The sequence below is a fragment of the Gouania willdenowi genome, chromosome 21 (assembly GCF_900634775.1).
Source record: "Gouania willdenowi chromosome 21, fGouWil2.1, whole genome shotgun sequence".
In the NCBI taxonomy this organism is placed as follows: domain Eukaryota; kingdom Metazoa; phylum Chordata; class Actinopteri; order Blenniiformes; family Gobiesocidae; genus Gouania; species Gouania willdenowi.
In genome coordinates, this window is record NC_041064.1 from 17,584,882 (window position 1) to 17,609,177 (window position 24,296).

The 24,296-nt window shown below is 37.6% G+C and overlaps 2 protein-coding genes across 3 annotated transcripts; both read right to left on the minus strand.

Annotated features, from left to right (window-relative positions):
* Nucleotides 1-276: 276 nt before the first annotated feature.
* On the minus strand, nt 277-5,854 carry LOC114455387 (solute carrier family 22 member 5-like). Its single transcript, XM_028436594.1, has 11 exons — nt 5,311-5,854; nt 4,288-4,503; nt 3,744-3,847; nt 3,454-3,608; nt 3,064-3,235; nt 2,827-2,953; nt 2,548-2,645; nt 1,805-2,019; nt 1,254-1,436; nt 918-1,050; nt 277-423 (listed from the first exon to the last, which is right to left on the minus strand). Exons 1-11 carry the CDS (start codon nt 5,518-5,520, stop codon nt 321-323), a joined length of 1,716 nt encoding a protein of 571 aa, XP_028292395.1. The 5' UTR covers nt 5,521-5,854; the 3' UTR covers nt 277-320.
* Nucleotides 5,855-15,346: 9,492 nt separating this feature from the next.
* LOC114455386 (solute carrier family 22 member 5-like) lies at nt 15,347-21,535 on the minus strand. Of its 2 annotated transcripts, none has more exons than XM_028436592.1 (11): nt 21,007-21,535; nt 19,982-20,197; nt 19,438-19,541; nt 19,148-19,302; nt 18,758-18,929; nt 18,491-18,617; nt 18,212-18,309; nt 17,476-17,690; nt 16,924-17,106; nt 16,588-16,720; nt 15,347-16,093 (listed from the first exon to the last, which is right to left on the minus strand). In XM_028436592.1, the coding sequence occupies exons 1-11, from the start codon at nt 21,196-21,198 to the stop codon at nt 15,991-15,993; spliced, it is 1,698 nt and encodes a 565-aa protein (XP_028292393.1). In that variant the 5' UTR covers nt 21,199-21,535; the 3' UTR covers nt 15,347-15,990. The 2 variants fall into 2 exon arrangements, with proteins under 2 accessions (XP_028292393.1, XP_028292392.1); XM_028436591.1 differs by having other exon boundaries at nt 20,989-21,530.
* Nucleotides 21,536-24,296: the final 2,761 nt, after the last annotated feature.

A 24,296-nucleotide genomic window follows, 5' to 3' on the forward strand; every position in this document is an offset into this window, starting at 1 on the left:
CCATTTTATTTATTTATTTTATCTGTTTTCAGCTGCCACAGGGGAAAATACATTTTGGATAATGTACAAGGAATATAATGTTTGTACAATCATGATACAATACTGTACAAACAATTTAATTATATTGTAAAAGCATGATATTATATTGTACAAACGTGATATTATATTGTACGTAAATAAGAAAACATTTCATTTTGCACTAGCCATTTATAAAAAGAAATATAAAGTAATCCAAGCATTGGTATAGTACATCAGATGTCATCAACTGTCTGCTTTTTAATAATGTTGGTCATGCAGTTAGACTGTGGTTTGCAGAAGTCTCAAAGGCGAGTTGTGCAAATGATTTCTGGGGATATTGTTTGGTTTTTCTCTGATTTCTCATCAGTCTTTGGTGGATTCCTGTAGGCCCATGGCCATCTGAACCTGAGAGCCAGATAAAGAGAGATGCATTAGTTTCATTCAACTGTATTTATGTTTGTTTTACAAAGTATTTTATCGATTTCCAAAGAGAAGGATACAAGGATATTCTGTATGTCCCGTCTTTTCTTCATTCACCATTTTTACACAAATCTGTCATTTCAATTGCTTCATTTTCCAAAAAGTGTTTGTTCTATTATTCTAGTAAACATAGAAACTTTCAGGGTTTGGTGAATTGTTGGTGAACAGGAGGATCCAGAGGGATGAAAGTGTAATGTAATTATAGTACAAAAAATAGTTTAATTTTTTTAAATTTAAAACAATTCATAAATCCAAAATCCAAAACTACAACTCAGAACTATGAAAAGTAATTAAGGTACAAAGCAACAAAAGTTCCAACAATAAAACTACTATTTAAGAAAAATACTTAATAAACTGTAAATAAACTGTCTAACCTTCAGTGGGAAAACGACCAGAGATTGATTGTACTGGAGGCTCACCCTGTTTGTGATATCTGTTGAATGGTGTCAGGCAGCGGTTGTCCGAATGTCTCTGGCAGGAAGAGGCAGAGTAATACGCTGAGAAAGGACAAAGAGCTCACAACAATCCACGGCAGGGCCTGGTTATATACAGCTGCAGAGAAAACCAGACCAGATCTGAGGTCCCTTAATACAGCCCAGTTACAACTAAACATGAGTAATAGGAGCAACTTCTACAATTAACTAATAACAATAACTGTCAACATCTTGTATCGGTACAGGAATTTATTGGTAATATCAACACAATCATATAAGAAACATGTGATGTACAAAGAAATAATGATTCAAAGGTCTTACCCAGAACCATCAAGTAAGGGGAAATAGCAGAACCCACTTTACCCCATGTGCCGCTGGATGACATTGCTGTATTTCTAATAACTGTTGGAGACAGTTCTCCAGTGTACACATATAACAACCCAGAAGCACCAAGAGTACCAAATTTCCCCATCAGCACCAGACAAATGGTGATATTTGGATAACCTGCAAAAAGAGAAGAAATGATTGAAGCAAGCCTGCAAAATTGGCTTTACCTCACTAACACATAAAATAAAGACTTTGAGTGGAACAGGTGAACGTAACTGTGTTTGCATGTTCTTTTTGAGATGTGCAGGTATGTTTTACAGTTAACCTAGCTTGAACAACTCTGTATGATAGATTCAAAGCAGTTCACAAATGAGAGTGAATATGTGTGTCTGTCATTGTCTTGTATGTTTGGTGGGCAATACATTGGAGATTTGTCCAGATCTTCTGTAGACAAGCAGACAGTCACTTACCAATGACCAGGAATGGATGGATGGATGAATGGGTGAATTGATGGATGGATAAAAAAAATGAAATGAATGAATCACCGTCCAGAGTGACAAGAAGGAGGAGCAATGCAATGGCAGCCAATAGGGAGAAGCACATTAATGGTAGGCGCCGAGGGAAGAAGCGAATTGCCAGGTAACTGGCAGTATATCCAGGGAGTTCAATGGCAAACAGTAGGAAGTAGTTCATGTATGGATCGCCAGAGAGATTAGACATGTTGAAAGATACTCCAAAGTAACAGAGATTGTTGGAAAACCTGCACAAAAAGTTGGGGAAAAAACAGTCAGTTGCAATGAAAGCAGTGCTTATTATGTTTATTTCTTTGGTTGCTACCTCCCTGCTACACGTTGTGGCCATGTACTACGAAGCTGGAAGAACATAACCAGGTTATCTCTCTCATTATCGGAGCAATAACACTTGTGCGAAACGCAGTTTCTAATTTCTTTAAACAAGAACAACTGATATATATATATGTATAAAATTTTCATGAACTAAAGATTTTGAGAAATAGACTGGCTTTAGCATGTAACACATGGTGTTTTGTTATTTGTACGAATTGTTTTGAGAAATGTAGATACTGTTGTGCAAATGTTGTGGATGATTTAAAAAATGTACCAAAGCAACCGAGAAAAACTGTAAACTAAAAACAATATTGGCTGCAATCTTTCAGGTGCAGTAGACTGTATTATTGATGTAAGGACAATACGTACCATATGCTATAGTCACAAAAGTGGAGGTTCTTACAGTAAAACAGAGCGTCACATGTAAGTGGACTTCAACTCACCAGAAGAGCCACAGGATGAGGGTCATACATCGAATGTTGGTAGTCCTCAGCAAATCCAAGAAACCAAGTGACTCCGTCTTCTGATTTCTGGCTTCAAACTGTCCAATGGATCCAATGGAATTTAAAAACCAAATGCTTGATTACATTAAAACAAGAACATATCATGGCTATAAACTCATAGGAATGTAGATAGATAGATAGATGGATAGTATTCAGTAAACACATATATAACCGAGCAATATATTATTACAATAAACAGATACAGTAAGACGTTCTTACTTTGGATGGGTTGAAGATGACAGATGGAGGTTCCACTTTGTTCTTAAGAGCTGCTGACCTCAGAAATAAATCTGCTTCCTTCATACGACGACAAGACACCAGCCAGCGAGGAGACTCAGGAACTAACCTGAAAAGCAGTTGTACAATGTTTTGAATGTAAAGTGGATTAAAAGGGGCAACAGCTCTTGCTGCACACTCAAGAGTGTGTGGTTGGAGGCAGTGCAGAAAGCCTCTTACCACCAGAGGGGGATACAGGCCAGACCTGGTACAGCCATGATCAGTGACAGCAGCCTCCAGGTCCTGACCAGGTATGCAGTGCCAGACAGCATCATAATCCCAAACACATAAGAAATGGGCAAGCAGAGTCCACAAAAGATTACTCTTACTGAACCCATTAAAATCTCTGATCCTGTGAATAGAAAATAACAATAAATCAAACAACTGGGGAATCAATTGAAATAATTTGCCTATCGAGTTCTACATGCATCATTGACAATTTGAATACAAAAGTCCTTGAAGAGATTTATATGAGAGATTTAGCCAATACAAACACAAAGGTAACTATTATTCTGTCGTCATCAACAGAATCATAGTAAGCAAGCATCTAGTCCTAAAATGACGACGTACCTAATACAAACCCAGCGATGTAACTAGCAATCTGACCCACACCCATCATACCAAACAGACAAATGAAGATGGGCCAGGATGGAGCAAAGGCCAGAGCGCTGCTGAAGACGCTAAGCATGAGTGTGGCACCGAAGAGGACAGGCTTTCTGCCGAAACTACAGTCCAATCACAAGAGAGCAGTAACACATACCCTCATTTCACTTTGTTCTCCATTACATTTTATTCATAGGGACAATTCCATCCATCCATCATCCATATTCACTCTCATAATAAGATGGATTTTAACATACCGGTCAGAGAGTGGTCCAGAGAGCCAACATCCAACAAGTCCTCCAATAAAGTAGACAAGAGAATTCAGAGGCTGTTTCCACTCGTCTCTGCACACCAGGTTAAACTGACAGACACGTAGCATTTTATTAAGGGTTTGACAATCAACCAAAAAGATCCAAGCTTTGACAAACTTAACCAATGACCAACAATGTATGACTAGCAGACGATCATAAAACACTAATAAAGAGTTGAAATCATCAGTTGTCCTGCTCGTAAAGTTCATGATGGATTCATGTCTTCTCTCCTCTTTGGCCAAAGTTTTTAAACTTCTGTTCATTGTCCATATTTTCCTAAAATGATTGCACAGCATGTTGCCAAGTCATGTTAACTATAACATCAGTCGGTTAGCTCCAGTTATTTCCAGTTTCATTAGCATCTTGCAGCTGTATGAGTCAGGTAATTGATTGACTTTCAGCAACATGTGATAACAGCAGGAGGCTTTACAGTATAGCATATACATGATGTAATATGAAGCGTCATATATTATACAGTGACTGGATGTACCTCTGTGACCGCAGTAGACTGGAAGTACTCTGTGCTGTAGGTCCAACCATCTCTACATTGTTCTTGCTTGAGAACAAATGGACTTGATCCCAAATTAAAACCACTTTGGTTCTGGATCTGGTCTTGGCTAAAGTTGATCCCTGAGACAGACAGGTTTTTAACCATGTCCAGCTCATATCGGCTACAACTGCTCCTTTGCTGCTGGCCTGCTACCTGCTGTAAGTAGAATAGAATACAATATAAAATGTAACTTTATTGATTCCCAGAGGGGGAATTAATTTGTTGCAGCAACACAATGAAAAAGAGCAGACGGCAAGAAACAAAATAAATACCAACATGATAATAATAGTGCAAAATGTAAAAACTGTAGGACAGACAAATGAGGAAAAAAAGAAACTGAATCAAAATTGAAAAACCATGAATTACATTTGTGCTAAGAAAGGTTTACATAATTTTAATCATACATTTTTTATGATGTGTTTCTCATATTTTACTCCTTTATTGTTAACATAAGTAACTCCACCCTAAAAAACGTTTTAGTTCAACACAAAAAATAATACATATTTGTATTTTGTTAAAGTCAAATTCACTTTATTTATTGTTATTTTTTTCACTTTGACAATAAATAAGCATTTATAGGCTGTGTGAACTTACTTTCACACCTCGACAATGTAATGTAACTATTTATCTGTAATTAAAATTGTCCAATATACAAGTACACAAGCCAGATTCTTAGAAAAATAAGACAGTAGTAGTAGTACAGAATCATTGCATGTTTGGATTTGACTTTTTTCTTTTTTTTTAATCTTTACTGCCTCCACATTCAACAAAGTGTTCTTTGGTTGTAACTTTGTTTTGTTAAGTTGCAGAAATAGATAAAGGTGTCAAACATGTCTTTTATTTGAGGTGAACTAAAGCCAAGTTGTAGGAAATAGGTGGTTTTATAAAGAGTTATTTTACAGATCTTTAGCCTTTCAGAAAATAAATTACAACAATACTGGCACATTCAGTTCTGGTCCTAACCTCCACTGGGATGCTTGCCTGGATCCAGTCCTGGCTCAGGTTGCTGTTGGTGGGAATGTGACAGTGATGTGGTGGACTGACCAGCAGGAATATGGTAGAGAGTATGTTGAATCCAGATGGAATGGACATGAGACACAGCATGATGACGACGTTCCGCTGGAAAGGACCCCAGGTCCCCAGGAAAGACACAGATGACTCGTAATTCTGCATCACCAGTTCTATTCCTGTCTTATATATAACATTCAAATCCCTGATATTCTGATTTAAAGTCTTATAATCCAATGAAACTCCAAATCAAACCACTGTTGCCACAAACTAAATCACTCCAGAGCCAACTCTGTCATCCATAGGCCACTATTATTTGAAATCTAGAAGTTTATCTGTTGCAACTAAGTTTATTATACCTCACTGGGAGCTGGTTTAAGATGAAGAGTACGTGCCCTCAATGGAGCCACCCCCTACCATTTGTAATAATTATCCTGTCCCATGTGACACTGGTATAAGAGAGGAGGAGTGGAAGCAGTTTTTTCCTCTTCTCTTTCAGTCAGTCATCAAACCAAATCAAGCCATAATTCATTTAAAGACCTCACTCGAGCCTCTTTAATAACCTTTGTAAAAATCTATTTTATTAGTATATTATCCCCCTGGCCTCATACTCTGAGTTGTGGAAGAACAGCCCTAACATTTACTTTACTATTAAACTCAATTGGTCTGACTCGATTGTACTATTGTGGATCATTATTTTAAAACACTGTAGCTAAATCTAAAGACCTTGTCCCAACACTGTTGGTCTATCTTGGTAACAGTGCAATGGTGCTAATGCATATACAGGACTTCTGAATATACTGTTGCTCCTCTGAAAAAAATTAAATTAGATGAAAAAGAGGTAGCGCTTTGGAATAATTATTTTCACCAAGGAATTCATCTTTTCACCAGAATTTGTTTGTTTGTCCATTAGCAGGAACACGTCAAAAGTACTTCACGGATATAACCACAGATAGACCATACGCCATGGAATATTCCATAAAATTTTGGAGTGGATCTGGCGGAAACGTACTGATTGTGAATCAGTTTAAAAATCCTTGGCAAAGTTTAAAAAAAAACATCATATTTCAGTTTGTAATTGATTGATCTTTATGAAATTTGACTCAGTTATGTCAGGTTGGTTCCTTGATTAACCCACCAAGTTTCATCTGGAACAAATCTGGACTGGATTTCATCACAATTTCTTTGAAAAAAAATGAAGGTGCCTAAATTTGGACTTACTGTTACGTTATTAATGGGGATAAAACATTCTTCCAAGCCTTTAAAGTGTATTTGGTGGATGTTTGCCCTTTCTGAGTGCTCTTGTTCTCAATGGCACTCCTTAAAGCTGACATCACATAAACCTGAATGAAGGTTGCTTTGGACAAAATTGGTAGGAGTTTTTTAGTCTGAAAAGAAAAATTGTTAGCTCATAAAAATCCTCAAAGCCAGAACTTCCTATCATTAAATATGAATGGGTTAAAACAAGAACAATACCCAGTTTCTCTTGAACAGAGTAGCCATTATTAAGAAAATTCAAAGGTAAAATGGGATAGGATAAGATAGAAGCCTACAACTCCTGTAAACCTGAGTAGGGATGACTAAATGTGGGACGATATGTATCGTATGACAAGATATCGCGATAATAAAATCTCACAAGATGTATTGTTGAGAATATGAGCAGTATTCATTTTTTAATATTCCTACTGAGTTGAAAAGGTCACACCCAGAATATGTAAATATGTCCAGAGTTAAAGTCAAGTCACAGTTGTCTTATTTCTTACTTTTAAAAAAATATTGTATCATTATCACAAGCGCATCATCATCTATCATTGTATCATGAAGTCAGTGTATCATCCCATCCATGGTGATGACTTCATGAATGGCCTCCCACTAGGATTCACGTGTACACACACCTTCATCAGTCCTAGAATATGGTAAATGAATCAAAAAGACTGGGAATGTAAATCTATAACCAGCTGGGAGGCAGCTGCTGACCATAGAGACAAATGAAGTATTTATTTACTCATAGCATAAATCCACTATTCTAACAGATAAGAGCCATGTTGCCCAGTCACTCTTTAACTACATATATCTATTGGTACAGAGCTGATTGGTAAGATTCTGAACAGAGAGTAAATTATCAATTTTGTCTGAAGCTTCTCGTTAGTGTACCTGCTCTACGAGGCATATCTGTATGAGCGGAACACGTATCCACATTCAATAATTGTTTAACCCTCCTGTTATGTTCATTTGTCAGGAACAGCAATGGTGTTCCTGGGTCATTTTGACCTGGTGCATGTTTAATTATCCAAAAGAGGTCCGAAATCTAAAAAATCCTAACAAGCATTGTTAATATTTAATTACTAACTCCATTGCTAACTATTCAATATTTAGTGCAATTGTGTTTCTTACCTTTAACAAGTAATGGTTGAATTAGGATAATTCACTCATTTTCGTAAGAAAAAAAAAAACAGATGTTCAAACTTTTTTATTTATTTATTTATTTATTCAGTTTATTTCCTACATGGTTGCATTCACAGAAGTTTTGTTATTCTTTTTTTTTTTATGCATGCCGAAAAAGGAGACGAGAGTAGCAGTTTGCTTATACAAGTCCCGTCCCCTGTTTAGTACACAGAAAATTTACATCAAAGCTTGTCTCTCTGGTCAAACAGTCTGTACACAATTTCATTTTTTTTGTCCTTTTTTATGTAGGATTTATTCTCATCTGTAGTCTGTGTTGTCTTTTTTCATTCCTCCTCTCCATCGTTGTTCGTGTCGTCCTTGTTCCCTGCAGATTTCATTCCCCGACTTTGTTTACGTTCCTCCAGTTCAAAAGAAAACTTCATCGTCTTTCGAAGTTCCTTGTTTTGTCTCTGCATCAAGGTTATTCTAGCTGTTAATAGCTATTGACAGTGCTGTGTTATCCAATGTTAGATTAAACCCTTTCTCGTATAAACACATTACTATGTCTTAGTTTATAAGCAGTAATTTAAATGTGACCCAATAAGGGAAGAATAGATTATCTTCAGTGTTTTGGTATGTAGTATTTGTTGTAATTTCCATAGGATGTAGTTCTGTTTTCAATGTTTTGTCTTTAAGATGTTTTTTATATAATGTATTTTTTTTTATTATTTTTTTTTTGCATGTGTTTGCATATGTTTCTGGGTGGATCGTTAGTATTAAATATTGTAAGTATTGGTAAATGGTCGGAGATGTCATTTATTAATATTCCATCTATCATTTTGGTTAGGTTCTCATTAAATATGTCTATTTTGCAATGAGGATACAAAAAACAGATTAATATGTTCTCTCCCTTTGGTCTCGTTATTTTTACTGTTACACATTCTCCATTTCATTGTCATCTTTTATGTATAATGCCTTTTATCGTAAAGTTCATACCTTTTTGTTCATTTAGCCAAGTTTCTGACTGTGCCACATTGAATTCAGTCTCTGAAAAGTAAGCACATTCTGAGTCTTGTTTCCAGTGTTTATATTGATCTGGGTCCATGTCCATGATTACCATCAGTAATGTCGTTGTTTAGGTGGATCCTTCGTATTTTCCCAAGTCTTCCATCGTTTTGATGAAGATTGGCTTTCCGTTCTCTTCTCCCAGTGGTGTGATATAAATCCTGCAGTTTCTTGTCCACGTCTTCAGAATTTTTCCTCCTTTTTTTATTTGGCGTGCCTTCCATGCAATGCTTGCGTTTTGTTTTGTCAGGTGTTCATTCATGAAAACCTTTGTTTCTTTCAATTTCTTGCCTTGCCTCAATAGTTCTCCTTTAAATTTCAGATTCGTGAAGGTGATTTTTACAGCTCTTGTGTCATCACGCTTTGGCAAGAGTTTGCAGGAGTTGATGTTGTTAGGGTTCAGGACAATGTCCTTTGACTCCAGGTAATCAATGACCTGTTGTTCAATCGATTTTGTGTCTTCGTCACTCGCTTCCGTTGTCTGTCTCAACCTGGGTGCTATCTTTAGGCCTGTAATGATGACATCTTTCTCTCTTTCCTTTTGTTCCAGCTCTTCAACCCTCGCATTTAGCAGTTTTATCTGTCCAGCATTCTTTACATTCTGTTGTTCCAGTACCTTTACTTCACTTTGAAGGCTTTCCCATGATTTTTCCAGCGTCTTTTTCAACGACTTTATCTCGGCTGTGACCCGTGCAGATAGATCGTCTTTGATAGACGATAGATCGTCTTTGAGGTTTTGTATCATCTCATTGACCTCTTCCAAACCCGGATCAGGTTCTGCATGGCCTGCAGGCATTTTTTTAACCATTTTTCTTTTCGTCTTGGGCCCAAGTTTTATTTCTCAGGCTGTCCAGCTGCAGCTGTAAGCTGTTAATCTCCCAAGGTCGTGTTATCGGAGCGAGTGAACACACGTCCTTTCTCTCCGAAGACCAGAGACGACTTTATTGTGTCACCACTTTGTTACTTTATTACACGCACGCACGCACGCACGCGCACACACACACACACACACACACACACACACACACACACACACACACACACACACACACACACACACACACACACACACACACACACACACACACACACACACACACACACACACACACACACACACACACAGCTTACCCGTGCTGCAGCTGCTGACTCTGAAGTAGTAATCCAGAGTAGGGGTTGAACAGACTAGTTGACTTTAATGTTGTCTCACAAGTCTGTCTACGTAGGTCAAACATCAGAACAAACCAGCAAAATCACAAAAAGCTTGAACAGCTTCAACCACTGAGGGATGAGTCAACTACAATGTTAGAGTTTATTACAGTGAACCCAAAAACAATAGAGGAGACTGTTCAGCAGCTGAATCCATCAACGTGTTGCCTTGACACAATACCCTCAAACTTCTTTAAAACTGTTGTAAAGTCAATTGTCACTGATTTGTGTCAGATAATTAACTGCTCATTCCAATCAGGCACCGTACCAAAATCCCTGAAAGTAGCTGCTGTGAAACCTCTGTTAAAAAAGAGAACACTGGATGCCTCTATACTGGCTAACTATAGACCAATCAGTAACCTTCCATTCATGGCCAAGATCATTGAGAAGGTGGTCTTCAACCAACTGAGTCAATTCTTAACATTCAACAAAATATTTGATACATTTCAGTCAGGTTTTCGTTCTCATCACAGCACTGAAACTGCTCTTATCAAAGTGATCAATGACATAAGGTTGAACACTGATTCAGGAAAAGTATCTGTTCTCATTCTGTTGGATCTAAGTGCTGCATTTGACACTGTAGATCATACAATTTTGTTGCACAGATTGCAAACATGGGTTGGACTAAATGGAAAAGTAATGCAATGGTTTAAGTCATACTTGAAGGAGCGAAGCTATTTTGTAAGCATTGGAAACTTTGAATCTGACAGATTACCAATGTCCTGTGGGGTTCCTCAGGGATCTGTTCTTGGACCCCTTCTGTTTAACCTTTACATGCTTCCTTTAGGACAAATTTTACAGAACTGTAAGGTTGATTATCAGAGCTATGCAGATGACACACAACTATATCTATCACTGAACCCAGAAGACCATGGTCCCATTGAGGTGTTGTGTGACTGTTTAGAAAAAAATAAACTGCTGGATGAGTGAAAACTTCCTTCAACTAAACCATGACAAGACGGAGGTGATTGTCTTTGGTAACAAGGAAAAGAGGACTGCTGTCAGCAATTATCTTGAGTCTCGATCTTTAAAAGCTAAAGACCAAGTCAAAAACCTTGGTGTTCTGATTGACTCAGATCTTACATTCAGCAGTCAGATCAAATCTATCACAAAAACAGCCTTCTACCACCTAAAGAACATCGCCAGAGTGAAAGGTTTAATGGCTCAGAAAGATCAGGAGAAACTGGTCCATGCTTTTATCTCCAGCAGACTGGACTATTGTAATGGTCTTCTGACAGGAATCCCCCAAAAGAGCATCAAACAGCTACAGCTGGTTCAGAACGCTGCAGCTCGGGTCTTAACCAGAACAAAGAGGTCAGAGCACATTACTCCAGTTTTAAAGTCTTTACACTGGCTCCCAGTCAGCCTCAGAATAGACTTTAAAGTTCTGCTGCTGGTGTATAAATCTGTGAATGGGTTTGGTCCAGAATACATCAGTGACATGATAGTCAGGTATGAACCCAGCAGGTCTCTCAGATCTATGGACACAGATCAGATAGTGGAGCCCAGAGCTCACAGTAAACATGGTGATGCTGCTTTTAGTTGTTATGCTGCAAAGAAGTGGAACAAACTGCCAGCAGAGCTGAAGTCAGCATCCAATGTGAACATTTTTAAATCAAAGTTAAAGGCACTTTTTTTCTCTACTGCGTATGATTGAGAGAGAGACTTTTTGTCATGTTGTTGATGTAATGATGATTTTACTGATGATTTTAATTGATTTTACTGATGATTTTACTGATGATTTTAATTGATTTTACTGATGATTTTAAATGTTCTTATTGATTTTAAACAATTGAATGTTTTATCATGTAAAGCACATTGAGTTGCCTTGAGTATGAAATGCGCTATATAAATAAATTTGCCTTGCCTTGCCTTACGTGACGTCGATTAGTCGCAGTACCTGATTTTTTGCCAAAGATGGCGATGCAACACAACAAACGAGAGTCGTAGTAAACCTGCACCTGCACAGCAAGGCAGCACAACGTCAAGAGTTTCTCCTCAAACTGCAGCTGGTAGGCAGATACTACGGCTAATATACATGCTAACGTTAGCTGTAGTCTGTGTATTAAGCAGATCTGGAAAATATCAGCAGCGCAGGACGGAGCTCCGTTAACGGGGGAAGACCGCTGTTGTGCCAAAATCCCCCCAAAAAATCTGTGACCGGAGGTGGCGACAGTCCCAACCCATGTGGCTTCTCGGCGGATATTTACTACACGTTTGTAATTATTCCCCAATCTGCATTGACTTCACCCACTGGAGCGTCATGTTTATGTCAAAAATGCATTACAAGATAGGATTTGCCAAAGAAATTAATTCATCGTAAAATCATCAAAATTGACACAAAAGTAGACCATGACAAGACAAGTACAAAATATTCTTAAGACCACGCCAAAAAAAACACAGGAAGTCCAGAATTGAAAATTGCAAAATTGCTATTTTCGTTAACGTTGTATTTTAACGTATTTCTTCTTGGGTGTTTCACTGACGGGGTTCAAAATCGCTGGAGATTATCTGGAGAAGTGGGACACTGAACATTATCCATGGATTTTTGATAACTTTTACGGTGTTTGCAGGGCGGAGCCGTGAATTTTGGCCAAAAATAACGAAATATTAAATTTTTGTAAAATGCTTCCATTTGCACATACAAACTCCGATTTGCATCAATTGCGAATCAGTTGTTGAATTCCCAGCCCTAAACCACCTCAATGTGGAAAAACAGACATTGGAGCGTTAGCGCCGCCTACAGAGTGAAGAGAATTTAATATGGGACAAATGTCCTTTTTTAACGCACTTCTCCTTGGGCATTTCACCGACAGGGCTCAAAGTTGCTGGAGATCATCTAGAGAAGTGGGACACAAAAAGCTATCCATGGATTTTGGATAATTTTTACAGGGCGTTTGCAGGGCGGACTTGTGAATTTTTGCCAAAAATGACAAAATATTAAATTTTTGGAAAATGCTCTCATTTGCACTTATGAAGTCGGATCTGCATCAAATGTGACTCGCTTGTTAAAATCCCGACCCTAAACAAGCTCAATGTGGAAAAATGGACATTAGCGCATTCGTGTCCCCTACAGAGTGAAGAGAATTTAATAAGGGGGAAAAAAATCTGAAATGTTTAGAATTTTTCACAAACTTCTGTTTTGGCCTCTCGATCAAAAAAGTCAATCAGACTCATGCTTTATTTATTTATTGTGATATTTTATATCGAGATACTCTCCATTTTGTGTTAATAGGAACCTGGCCAAATCTTGAAAATCATCAGCTCAAACTTTAACACACTCCTCCTGGAGCTGCTGCTACTACTACTACTACTACTACTACTACAACAACTCCAGCATTGTTCTTGGATGTGTTTCTACAACAACAAAAATCATGAATATGTCTAAGTTGATACCTCAATAGTACATTTCTATCTAAACAAATCAATAATAATGCATTGTATAAAATGCAGTTATTATATGTCTTTGTATGAACTTGAGGCAGCGCATCAAAGGCATCTGTTTTCTACAGAAGCATAGAGCTGCTACAGGGGAAATTACGATTTGGATCACTTTAATGTAAAAAAAATATAATTATTGTACTAACATGATATAATATTGTACAAACGTGATATTATATTGTACGTAAATTAGAAAACACTAACAAAAGCTTATTGTTATCAGACCTGTACAAACAAACTTTTCTATGAAATATACAGTATACTCCAAAACATTAATAACTTTCACAGATTTATAAAAAAAACATTTATTTTACAACACATTAATTATATATTGTCATATTACAATACAAATGCACACCTTCAAATGTCATCCTGTTGGGAGTTGAGAATACACGTTTTTTATTTTGCACTAGCCTTTTATAAAAAGAAATGTAAAGTAATCCAAGTAAGTCAGTATACTGACTTACTTGGATTACTTTACATTTCTTTTTAAGTAAGTAGTAGTAAGTAGTTTATTTATGAAGTGCTTTTTGCAGATAAAATCACAAAGCGCTGTACAGAGTTGTGGTAAAAGTACAAGTGCAACACAATAGAATAATAAAACAATAGGGCATAAATATCATAAGAACAGCAACATTAAAGGATAAATAAAAATTTAAATCCATTTAACTAAAAGCTTTTCTGTAAAGTGTAGTCTTTTGCAGTTTTTTGTCCACACAGTTGAGCTCCCTGAGAGACTGGTGCAGGTTATTCCAGAGTCTGGGAGCTACAGCCTAGAACGCCAGGTCTCCTCTGGTTTTAAATGTAGTTTTTGGAGACTTTAGGAGACCCTGACCTGAAGACCGAAGGCATCGCCCTGATGAGTAGGGGCACAACAAGTCCGAGATATATTTAGGGGCCTGACCATGTAATGCTCGGAACGTGAGAACTAATATTTCATATTCTATGCGAAACTTAACTGGAAACCAGTGCAGAGTAGCAAGAATGGGGGTGATGTGGGATGTTCTATAAGCAAAAGTTAAAAGTCTGGCAGCAGCGTTCTGAACGATCTGGAGTCTGTTTAGGGTCGACTTATTAAAACAAGTGAAAACAGAATTACAATAGTCAATACGAGATGATATATATGCGTGTATGACCAGTTCTAGATCTGATTTTGATAATAAATGCCTCACTTTAGAGATATTTCTCAGGTGGTAAAAACAGTTTTTAGTCAATTGACGACAATGTCCCTCCAAAGACATGGACTGATCAAAAACAACCCCAAGGTTTCTGAGGCTGGTTTTAACAGATGAGCCCAGATCACCAAGAGAGTTTTTAATGAGAGGGATCTTTTTATCAGGAGCAATGATCAGAGTTTCTGTTTTGTTTGAATTTATCTGGAGATAAATTGATGACAACCAGCTTTTGATACAGGATATACAATCTAAGAACTCTGATAAAAAGTGAAACTCTGAGTCATTAAAAGAGCAGTACAACTGGATATCATCAGCATAAAAATGATAAGACACATTTTTAAAACCACGGATCAACCGACCAAGAGGCATCAGATACAATAAAAACAAAACAGGTCCCAGAACAGAGCCCTGGGCTACTCCACATGAAAGGTTGGACATAACATCGTTAATAGCAACATTAAAGGTTCTTCCATTAATGTAAGAGGTAAACCACTGGAGAACAGTACCAGAAAACCCCATCTCAGATTTGAGTCGATCAATCAGTATACTGTGATCTACAGTATCAAAGGCAGCTGTCAGATCAAGTAAAACTAAAACTGTGTAAAGACCAAAGTCAGCGGCCATCATCACGCCACTAGAAACTTTCAGAAGAGCAGTTTCAGTGGAGTGGATTGATCTAAAACCAGATTGATATTTGTCATAAATATCATGCTGTTCCATGTATGAGGTTAGCTGCTAAGCAACCACTTCCTCCATGATTTTAGACATAAAGGGCAGCTTAGATATGGGCCGGTAGTTTATAGGCTCCTCCGGATCAAGATTGGGTTTTTTAAGAATGGGGTTTATTATCGCATGTTTGAAAAAGCTGGGGACTGAGCCAGATAATAGTGAGACGTTTATCAATTTTACCACCCAAGGACCAACAACATCAAAAACATTTAAAAGCAGAGAAGTAGGAACAATGTCTACAGTGCTCGATGAGGGATTCATCTTTCCTACCAAAACTTGAACATCCTGTAGGCTGACAGGAGTGAAGGTGGGCCATGGGCTCACAGGGGCTGATGCAGTGCACAAGCTAACCAAGGGAGGAGTGATGCTAGCTCTGATGTCTTGTACTTTATTTACAAAGAAATTTAAAAAATTGTTACATTCCTCCTGTGTGTGTACAGGCACATGGGACGGTGAGGGTGCAACAAGATTTTCAATAGTATTGAACAAAACCTTGGGGTTTCTCTTATTTTGCAAAACAAGATTAGTAAAATAAGCAGAGGTCCAAGCAATGGTACAGTACATCAGATGTCATAAACTGTCTGTTTTTTAGAATGTTGGTCATGCAGTTAGACTGTGGTTTGCAGAAGTCTCAAAGGCGAGTTGTGCAAATGATTTCTGGGGATATTATTTGGTCTTTCTCTGATTTCTCATTATTCTTTGGTGGATTCCTGTAGGCCCATGGCCATCTGAACCTGAGAGCCAGATAAAGAGAGATGCATTAGTTTCATTCAACTGTATTTATTTTTGTTTTAAAAAGTATTTTATCGATTTCCAAAGAGAAGGATACAAGGATATTCTGTATGTCCCGTCTTTTCTTCATTCACCATTTTTACACAAATCTGTCATTTCAATTGCTTCATTTTCCAAAAAGTGTTTGTTCTATTGTTCTATTAAACATAGAAACTTTCAGGGTTTGGTGAATTATTGGTGAACAGGAGGATCCAGAGGGATGAAAGTGTAATGAAATTATAGTACTAAAAATAGTTTAATTTTTTTAAATTTAAAACAATTCATAAGTCCAAAATCCAAAACTACGACTCAGAACTATGAAAAGTAATTAAGGTACAAACTAACAAAAGTTCCAACAATAAAACTACTATTTAGGAAAAATACTTAATAAACTGTAAATAAACTGTCTAACCGTTAGTGGAAAAACAACCAGAGATTGATTGTACTGGAGGCTCACCCTGTTTGTGGTATCTGTTGAATGGTGTCAGGCAGCGGTTGTCCGAATGTCTCTGGCAGGAAGAGGCAGAGTAATACGCTGAGAAAGGACAAAGAGCTCACAACAATCCACGGCAGGGCCTGGTTATATACAGCTGCAGAGAAAACCAGACCAGATCTGAGGTCCCTTAATACAGCCCAGTTACAACTATACATGAGTAATAGGAGCAACTTCTACAATTAACTAATAACAATGACTGTCAACATCTTGTATTGGTACAGGAATTTATTGGTAATATCAACACAATCATAAAAGAAACATGTGATGTACAAAGAAATAATCATTCAAAGGTCTTACCCAGAACCATCAAGTAAGGGGAAATAGCAGAACCCACTTTACCCCATGTGCCGCTGGATGACATTGCTGTATTTCTAATAACTGTTGGAGACAGTTCTCCAGTGTACACATATAACAACCCAGAAGCACCAAGAGTACCAAATTTCCCCATCAGCACCAGACAAATGGTGATGTTTGGATAACCTGCAAAAAGAGAAGAAATGATTGAAGCAAGCCTGCAAGATTGGCTTTACCTCACTAACACATAAAATAAAGACTTTGAGTGGAACAGGTGAACTTAACTGTGTTTGCATGTTCTTTTTGAGATGTGCAGGTATGTTTTACAGTTAACCTAGCTTGAACAACTCTGTATGATAGATTCAAAGCAGTTCACAAATGAGAGTGAATATGTGTGTCTGTCATTGTCTTGTATGTTTGGTGGGCAATACATTGGAGATTTGTCCAGATCTTCTGTAGACAAGCAGACAGTCACCTACCAATGACCAGGAATGGATGGATGGATGAATGGGTGAATTGATGGATGGATAAAAAAAAATGAAATGAATGAATCACCGTCCAGAGTGACAAGAAGGAGGAGCAATGCAATGGCAGCCAATAGGGAGAAGCACATTAATGGTAGGCGCCGAGTGAAGAAGCGAATTGCCAGGTAACTGGCAGTATATCCAGGGAGTTCAATGGCAAACAGTAGGAAGTAGTTCATGTATGGATTGCCAGAGAGATTAGACATGTTGAAAGATACTCCAAAGTAACAGAGAGTGTTGGAAAACCTGCACAAAAAGTTGGGGAAAAAACAGTCAGTTGCAATGAAAGTAGTGCTTATTTTGTTTATTTCTTTGGTTGCTACCTCCCTGCTACACGTTGTGGCCATGTACTACGAAGCTGGAAGAACAAAACCAGGTTATCTCTCTCATTAACGCTTGTGCGAAACGCAGTTTCTAATTTCTTTAAACAAGAACAACTGATATATGCATGTATAAAATTTTCATGATCTAAAGATTTTGAGAAATAGACTGGCTTTTGCATCTAACACATGGTGTTTTGTTATTTGTACGAGTTGTTTTGAGAAATGTAGATACTGTTGTGCAAATGTTGTGAATGATTTAAAAAATGTACCAAAGCAACCGAGAAAAACTGTAAACTAAAAACAATATTGGCTGCAATCTTCCTCGGAAAGGTGCAGTAGACTGTATTATTGATGTAAGGACAATACGTACCATATGCTATAGTCACAAAAGTGGAGGTTCTTACAGTAAAACAGAGCTTCACATGTAAGTGGACTTCAACTCACCAGAAGAGCCACAGGATGAGGGTCATACATCGAATGTTGGTAGTCCTCAGCAAATCCAAGAAACCAAGTGACTCCGTCTTCTGATTTCTGGCTTCAAACTGTCCAATGGATCCAATGGAATTTAAAAACCAAATGCTTGATTACATTAAAACAAGAACATATTATGGCTATAAACTCATAGGAATGTAGATAGATAGATAGATGGATAGTGTTCAGTAAACACATATATAACCTAGCAATATAATATTACAATGAACAGATACAGTTAGACGTTCTTACTTTCGATTGGTTGAAGATGACAGATGGAGGTTCCACTTTGTTCTTAAGAGCTGCTGACCTCAGAAATAAATCTGCTTCCTTCATACGACGACAAGACACCAGCCAGCGAGGAGACTCAGGAACTAACCTGAAAAGCAGTCAGGCTCAAGTTACCATCACAATCATTTGTTGTACAATATTTTGAATGTAAAGTGGATTAAAAGGGGCAACAGCTCTTGCTGCACACTCAAGAGTGTGTGGTTGGAGGCAGTGCAGAAAGCCTCTTACCACCAGAGGGGGATACAGGCCAGACCTGGTACAGCCATGATCAGTGACAGCAGCCTCCAGCTCCTGACCAGGTATGCAGTGCCAGTCAGCATCATAATCCCAAACACATAAGAAATGGGGAAGCAGAGTCCACAAAAGATTACTCTTGCTGAACCCATTAGAATCTCTGACCCTGTGAATAGAAAATAACAATAAATCAAACAACTGGGGAATAAATTGAAATAATTTGCCTATCGAGTTCTACATGCATCATTGACAATTTGAATACAAAAATCCTTTAAGAGATTTATTTGAGAGATTTAGCCAATACAAACACAAAGGTAACTATTATTCTGTCGTCATCAACAGAATCATAGTAAGCAAGCATCTAGTCCTAAAATGACGACGTACCTAATACAAACCCAGCGATGTAACTAGCAATCTGACCCACACCCATCATACCAAACAGACAAATGAAGATGGGCCAGGATGGAGCAAAGGCCAGAGCGCTGCTGAAGACGCTAAGCATGAGTGTGGCACCGAAGAGGACAGGCTTTCTGCCGAAACTACAGTCCAATCACAAGAGAGCAGCAACACATACCCTCATTTCACTTTGTTCTCCATTACATTTTATTCATAGGGATAATTCCATCCATCCATCATCCATATTCACTCTCATAATAAGATGGATTTTAACATACCGGTCAGAGAGTGGTCCAGAGAGCAAACATCCAACAAGTCCTCCAATAAAGTAGACAAGAGAATTCAGAGGCTGTTTCCACTCGTCTCTGCACACCAGGTTAAACTGACAGACACGTAGCATTTTATTAAGGGTTTGACAATCAACCAAAAAGATCCAAGCTTTGACAAACTTAACCAATGACCAACAATGTATGACTAGCAGACGATCATAAAACACTAATAAAGAGTTGAAATCATCAGTTGTCCTGCTCGTAAAGTTCATGATGGATTCATGTCTTCTCTCCTCTTTGGTCACAGTTTATAAATTTCTGTTCATTGTCCATATTTTCCTAAAATGATTGCACAGCATGTTGCCAAGTCATGTTAACTATAACATCAGTCGGTTAGCTCCAGTTATTTCCAGTTCCATTAGCATCTTGCAGCTGTATGAGTCAGGTAATTGATTGACTTTCAGTAACATGTGATAACAGCAGGAGGCTTTACAGTATAGCATATACATGATGTAATATGAAGCGTCATATATTATACAGTGACTGGATGTACCTCTGTGACCGCAGTAGACTGGAAGTACTCTGTGCTGTAGGTCCAACCATCTCTACATTGTTCTTGCTTGAGAACAAATGGACTTGATCCCAAATTAAAACCACTTTGGTTCTGGATCTGGTCTTGGCTAAAGTTGATCCCTGAGACAGACAGGTTTTTAACCATGTCCAGCTCATATCGGCTACAACTGCTCCTTTGCTGCTGGCCTGCTACCTGCTGTAAGTAGAATAGAATACAACATAAAATGTAACTTTATTGATTCCCAGAGGGGGAATTAATTTGTTGCAGCAACACAATGAAAAAGAGCAGACGGCAAGAAACAAAATAAATACCAACATGATAATAATAGTGCAAAATGTAAAAACTGTAGGACAGACAAATGAGGAAAAAAAGAAACTGAATCAAAATTGAAAAACCATGAATTACATATGTGCTAAGAAAAGTTTACATAATGTTAATCATACATTTTTTATAATGTGTTTCTCATATTTTGCTCCTTGATTGTTTACATAAATAACTCCACCCTAAAAAACGTTTTAGTTCAACACAAAAATTAATACATATTTGTATTTTGTTAAAGTTCATCAAAGTCAAAATCACTTTATTTAATCTTATTTTTTTTCACTTTGACAATAAATAAGCATTTATAGGCTGTGTGAACTTACTTTAACACCTCGACAATGTAATGTAATTATTTATCTCTAATTAAAGTTGTCCTATATACAAGTACACAAGCCAGATTCTTAGAAAAATAAGATAGTAGTAGTAGTACAGAATCATTGCATGTTTGGATTTACTGCCTCCTCATTCAACAGTGTTGTCTGGTTGTAACTTTGTTTTGTTGAGTTGCAGAAATAGATAAAGGTGTCAAACATGTCTTTTATTTGAGGTGAACTAAAGCCAAGTTGTAGGAAATAGGTGGTTTTTATAAAGAGTTATTTTACAGATCTTTAGCCTTTCAGAAAATAAATTACAACAATACTGGCACATTCAGTTCTGGTCCTAACCTCCACTGGGATGCTTGCCTGGATCCAGTCCTGGCTCAGGTTGCTGTTGGTGGGAATGTGACAGTGATGTGGTGGACTGACCAGCAGGAATATGGTAGAGAGTATGTTGAATCCAGATGGAATGGACATGAGACACAGCATGATGACGATGTTCCGCTGGAAAGGACCCCAGGTCCCCAGGAAAGACACAGATGACTCGTAATTCTGCATCGCCAGTTCTATTCCTGTCTTATATATAACATTCAAATCCCTGATATTCTGATTTAAAGTCTTATAATCCAATGAAACTCCAAATAAAACCACTGTTGCCACAAACTAAATCACTCCAGAGCCAACTCTGTCATCCATAGGCCACTATTATTTGAAATCTAGAAGTTTATCTGTTGCAACTAAGTTTATTATACCTCACTGGGAGCTGGTTTAAGATGAAGAGTACGTGCCCTCAATGGAGCCACCCCCTACCATTTGTAATAATTATCCTGTCCCATGTGACACTGGTATAAGAGAGGAGGAGTGGAAGCAGTTTTTTCCTCTTCTCTTTCAGTCAGTCATCAAACCAAATCAAGCCACAATTCATTTAAAGACCTCACTCGAGCCTCTTTAATAACCTTTGTAAAAATCTATTTTATTAGTATATTATCCCCCTGGCCTCATATTCTTAGTTGTGGAAGAACAGCCCTAACGTTTACTTTACTATTAAACTCAATTGGCCTGACTCGATTGTACTACTGTGGATCATTATTTTAAAACACTGTAGCTAAATCTAAAGACCTTGTCCCATCACTGTTGGTCTATCTTGGTAACAGTGCAATGGTGCTAATGCATATACAGGACTTCTGAATATACTGTTGCTCCTCTGAAAAATATGAAATTAGATGAAAAAGAGGTAGCGCTTTGGAATAATTATTTTCACTAAGGAATTCATCTTTTCACCAGAATTTGTTTGTCTATTAGCAGGAACACGTCAAAAGTACTTCACGGATTTTGACAAAGATAGACCATACGCCATGGAATATTCCATAGCATTTTGGAGTGGATCCCGATTAAATGTACTGATTGTGAATCAGTTTAAAAATCCTTGGCAAAGTTTTAAAAAAATCATATTTCAGTTTGTAATTGATTGATCTTTATGAAATTTGACTCAGTTATGTCAGGTTGGTTCCTTGAATAACCCACCAAGTTTCTGGAACGAATCTGGACTGGATTTCATCACAATTTCTTTGAAAAAAAATGAGGGTGCATAAATTTGGACTTACTGTTACGTTATTAATGGGGATAAAACATTCTTCCAAGCCTTTAAAGTGTGTTTGGTGGATGTTTGCCCTTTCTGAGTGCTCTTGTTCTCAATGGCACTCCTTAAAGCTGACATCACATAAACCTGAATGAAGGTTGCTTTGGACAAAATTGGAAGGAGTTTTTGAGTCTGAAAATAAAGTTTGTAGTAGTTGTAGTGATGCTTAAACGTGGGACGACATATATCGTGTGACAAGATATCGCGATAACAAAATCTCAAGATGTATTGAGCGGTACTATTTTTTTGATATTCCTACTGAGTTGAAAAGGTCACACTTAAAGTAAGTATGTACTGTAAGTATGTCCAGAGTTAAAGTCAAGTCATCCTTATCTTATTTCTTACTTTCCAAAAATATTGTATCATTATCGCAAGCCCATCTTCGTATCATGAGTGTATCATCCCATCCACGGTGATGATTTCTGGAATAGCCTCCCACTAGGAATCACATGTACACACACCTTACACAGTTCTATAATACTGTAAATGAATCAAAAAGACTGGGATTGTAAATCTATAACCAGCTGGGAGGCAGCTGCTGACCACAGCGACAAATGAGGTTTGAGTCTTTATTTACTCAGCATAAATCCACTGTTCTAACAGATAAGAGCCATGTTGTCTTGTCACTCTTTAACTGCATATATCGATTGGTACAGAGCTCATTGGTAAGATTCTGAACAGAGTAAATTATCAATTTTGTCCTAAGCTTCCCGTGCCCCACGAGGCATGCCTGTTTGAGCGGAACACATGTCCACATTTAATAAATGTTCAAGTAGGCGTTTATAAGTCACAGTTTTAATTTATAAAATGAAGTGAGCCAGTACAGTTTGCAGAGAGAAACTCAACTAGATTCTTATTACAAGGAGAGGGAGGGGGCATGACACTAAGAGTTTCTATTAAATCACGTCTTTTTCATGGTCAACTTCACCTCAACAATTCTTAGTGTCCTCCCTACAAAACGTTTATATGTTGTTTCTACAATAACTATAATATCTATTCTTTCTCATTCTTCTTTTATAATATTTGGTCAAATGTTTTTTGAGAAAAATGTTTGAAAACCGTCTAAAAATGTCCAGAAAAATTGGCAGGCATTGAACAGAAATTGTCAAGGTTCGGTAATGTACTGTAATAAACATTTTTGGCTCCTACTGCCTTATGTTGTAGCCTTTTTACATGTCAAACACAGAATAAATAAAAAATATAGCCGCAAGCGGCAATCTGAGCCACCTTCGCCGTGCCACCTTCAATGCGCTGCCACAGGTTCGTACAAAGACATAATATAACAGTGAATTTTATACTAACAATGCATTATTATTGATTTGTTTAGACTGAAATGTACTATTGAGATATGAACAAACATCTTAATGATTTTTGTTGTTGTACCAACACATCCAAGAACAATGCTGGAGTTGTGATGAGTCATTAAGAATATAGCTATCATACTTTGTTCAAGAAGACAATGACATTTGCCTTTAGACTATCATTCAATCATTATTTTTCAGTTGCGTTACAATACGGCCCAAACCCAATACAACGAAGCCCTTTACAAACAGCGTACATGGAGAAGACAGATAGGATCCGGCTACCCCATACAAAGCCCTGAGGAAGACTCCTAGGAGTCGAAACGCGTTGGCGTAATAAAAAGGCTTAACTTTCAAACAGAAAGCCTCAGACCCTTAATCTCGTTTTCAACTCAATGCTATGCCCTGTTCTAAAACATACTGTCTGTGATCCGGGTGAGAACTCCCAGCTTCCTATTTTGTACACCTTACACCTGTGTTTTAAAACACATATGGAGTACAGAGTGGCCAGGAAGCCTGCTTTTGTCATCTATCAGGTCAATCACCTGTTACCCGTTTTGTTCTACTAAAGCCAAAGGAGTGAGCACTTTAAATTCCACACATGTATTTAAGTCTGCATGTGGTGTCAGAATGTGGTCAACCACAGCCTTTCCAGATACAGAAGTAAAACTGTCATTTCTTGGGCTTACCCTTTCATTCACAACGCAACATTTGTA

Excerpts from the sequence above, each read along its gene's own strand:
- LOC114455387 (XM_028436594.1), bottom strand. The coding sequence starts at position 5,520 with ATGCAGAATTACGAGTCATCTGTGTCTTTCCTGGGGACCTGGGGTCCT. Across the intron at positions 3,609-3,743 it reads TCTGGACCACTCTCTGACCG|TTTCGGCAGAAAGCCTGTCC; the intron begins GTATGTTAAAAT and ends ATTGGACTGTAG. Across the intron at positions 424-917 it reads CAACAGATATCACAAACAGG|GTTCAGATGGCCATGGGCCT; the intron begins GTGAGCCTCCAG and ends TCTGGCTCTCAG.
- LOC114455386 (XM_028436591.1), bottom strand. The coding sequence starts at position 21,198 with ATGCAGAATTACGAGTCATCTGTGTCTTTCCTGGGGACCTGGGGTCCT. Across the intron at positions 19,303-19,437 it reads TCTGGACCACTCTCTGACCG|TTTCGGCAGAAAGCCTGTCC; the intron begins GTATGTTAAAAT and ends ATTGGACTGTAG. Across the intron at positions 18,310-18,490 it reads TCATCTTCAACCAATCGAAA|TTTGAAGCCAGAAATCAGAA; the intron begins GTAAGAACGTCT and ends TCCATTGGACAG.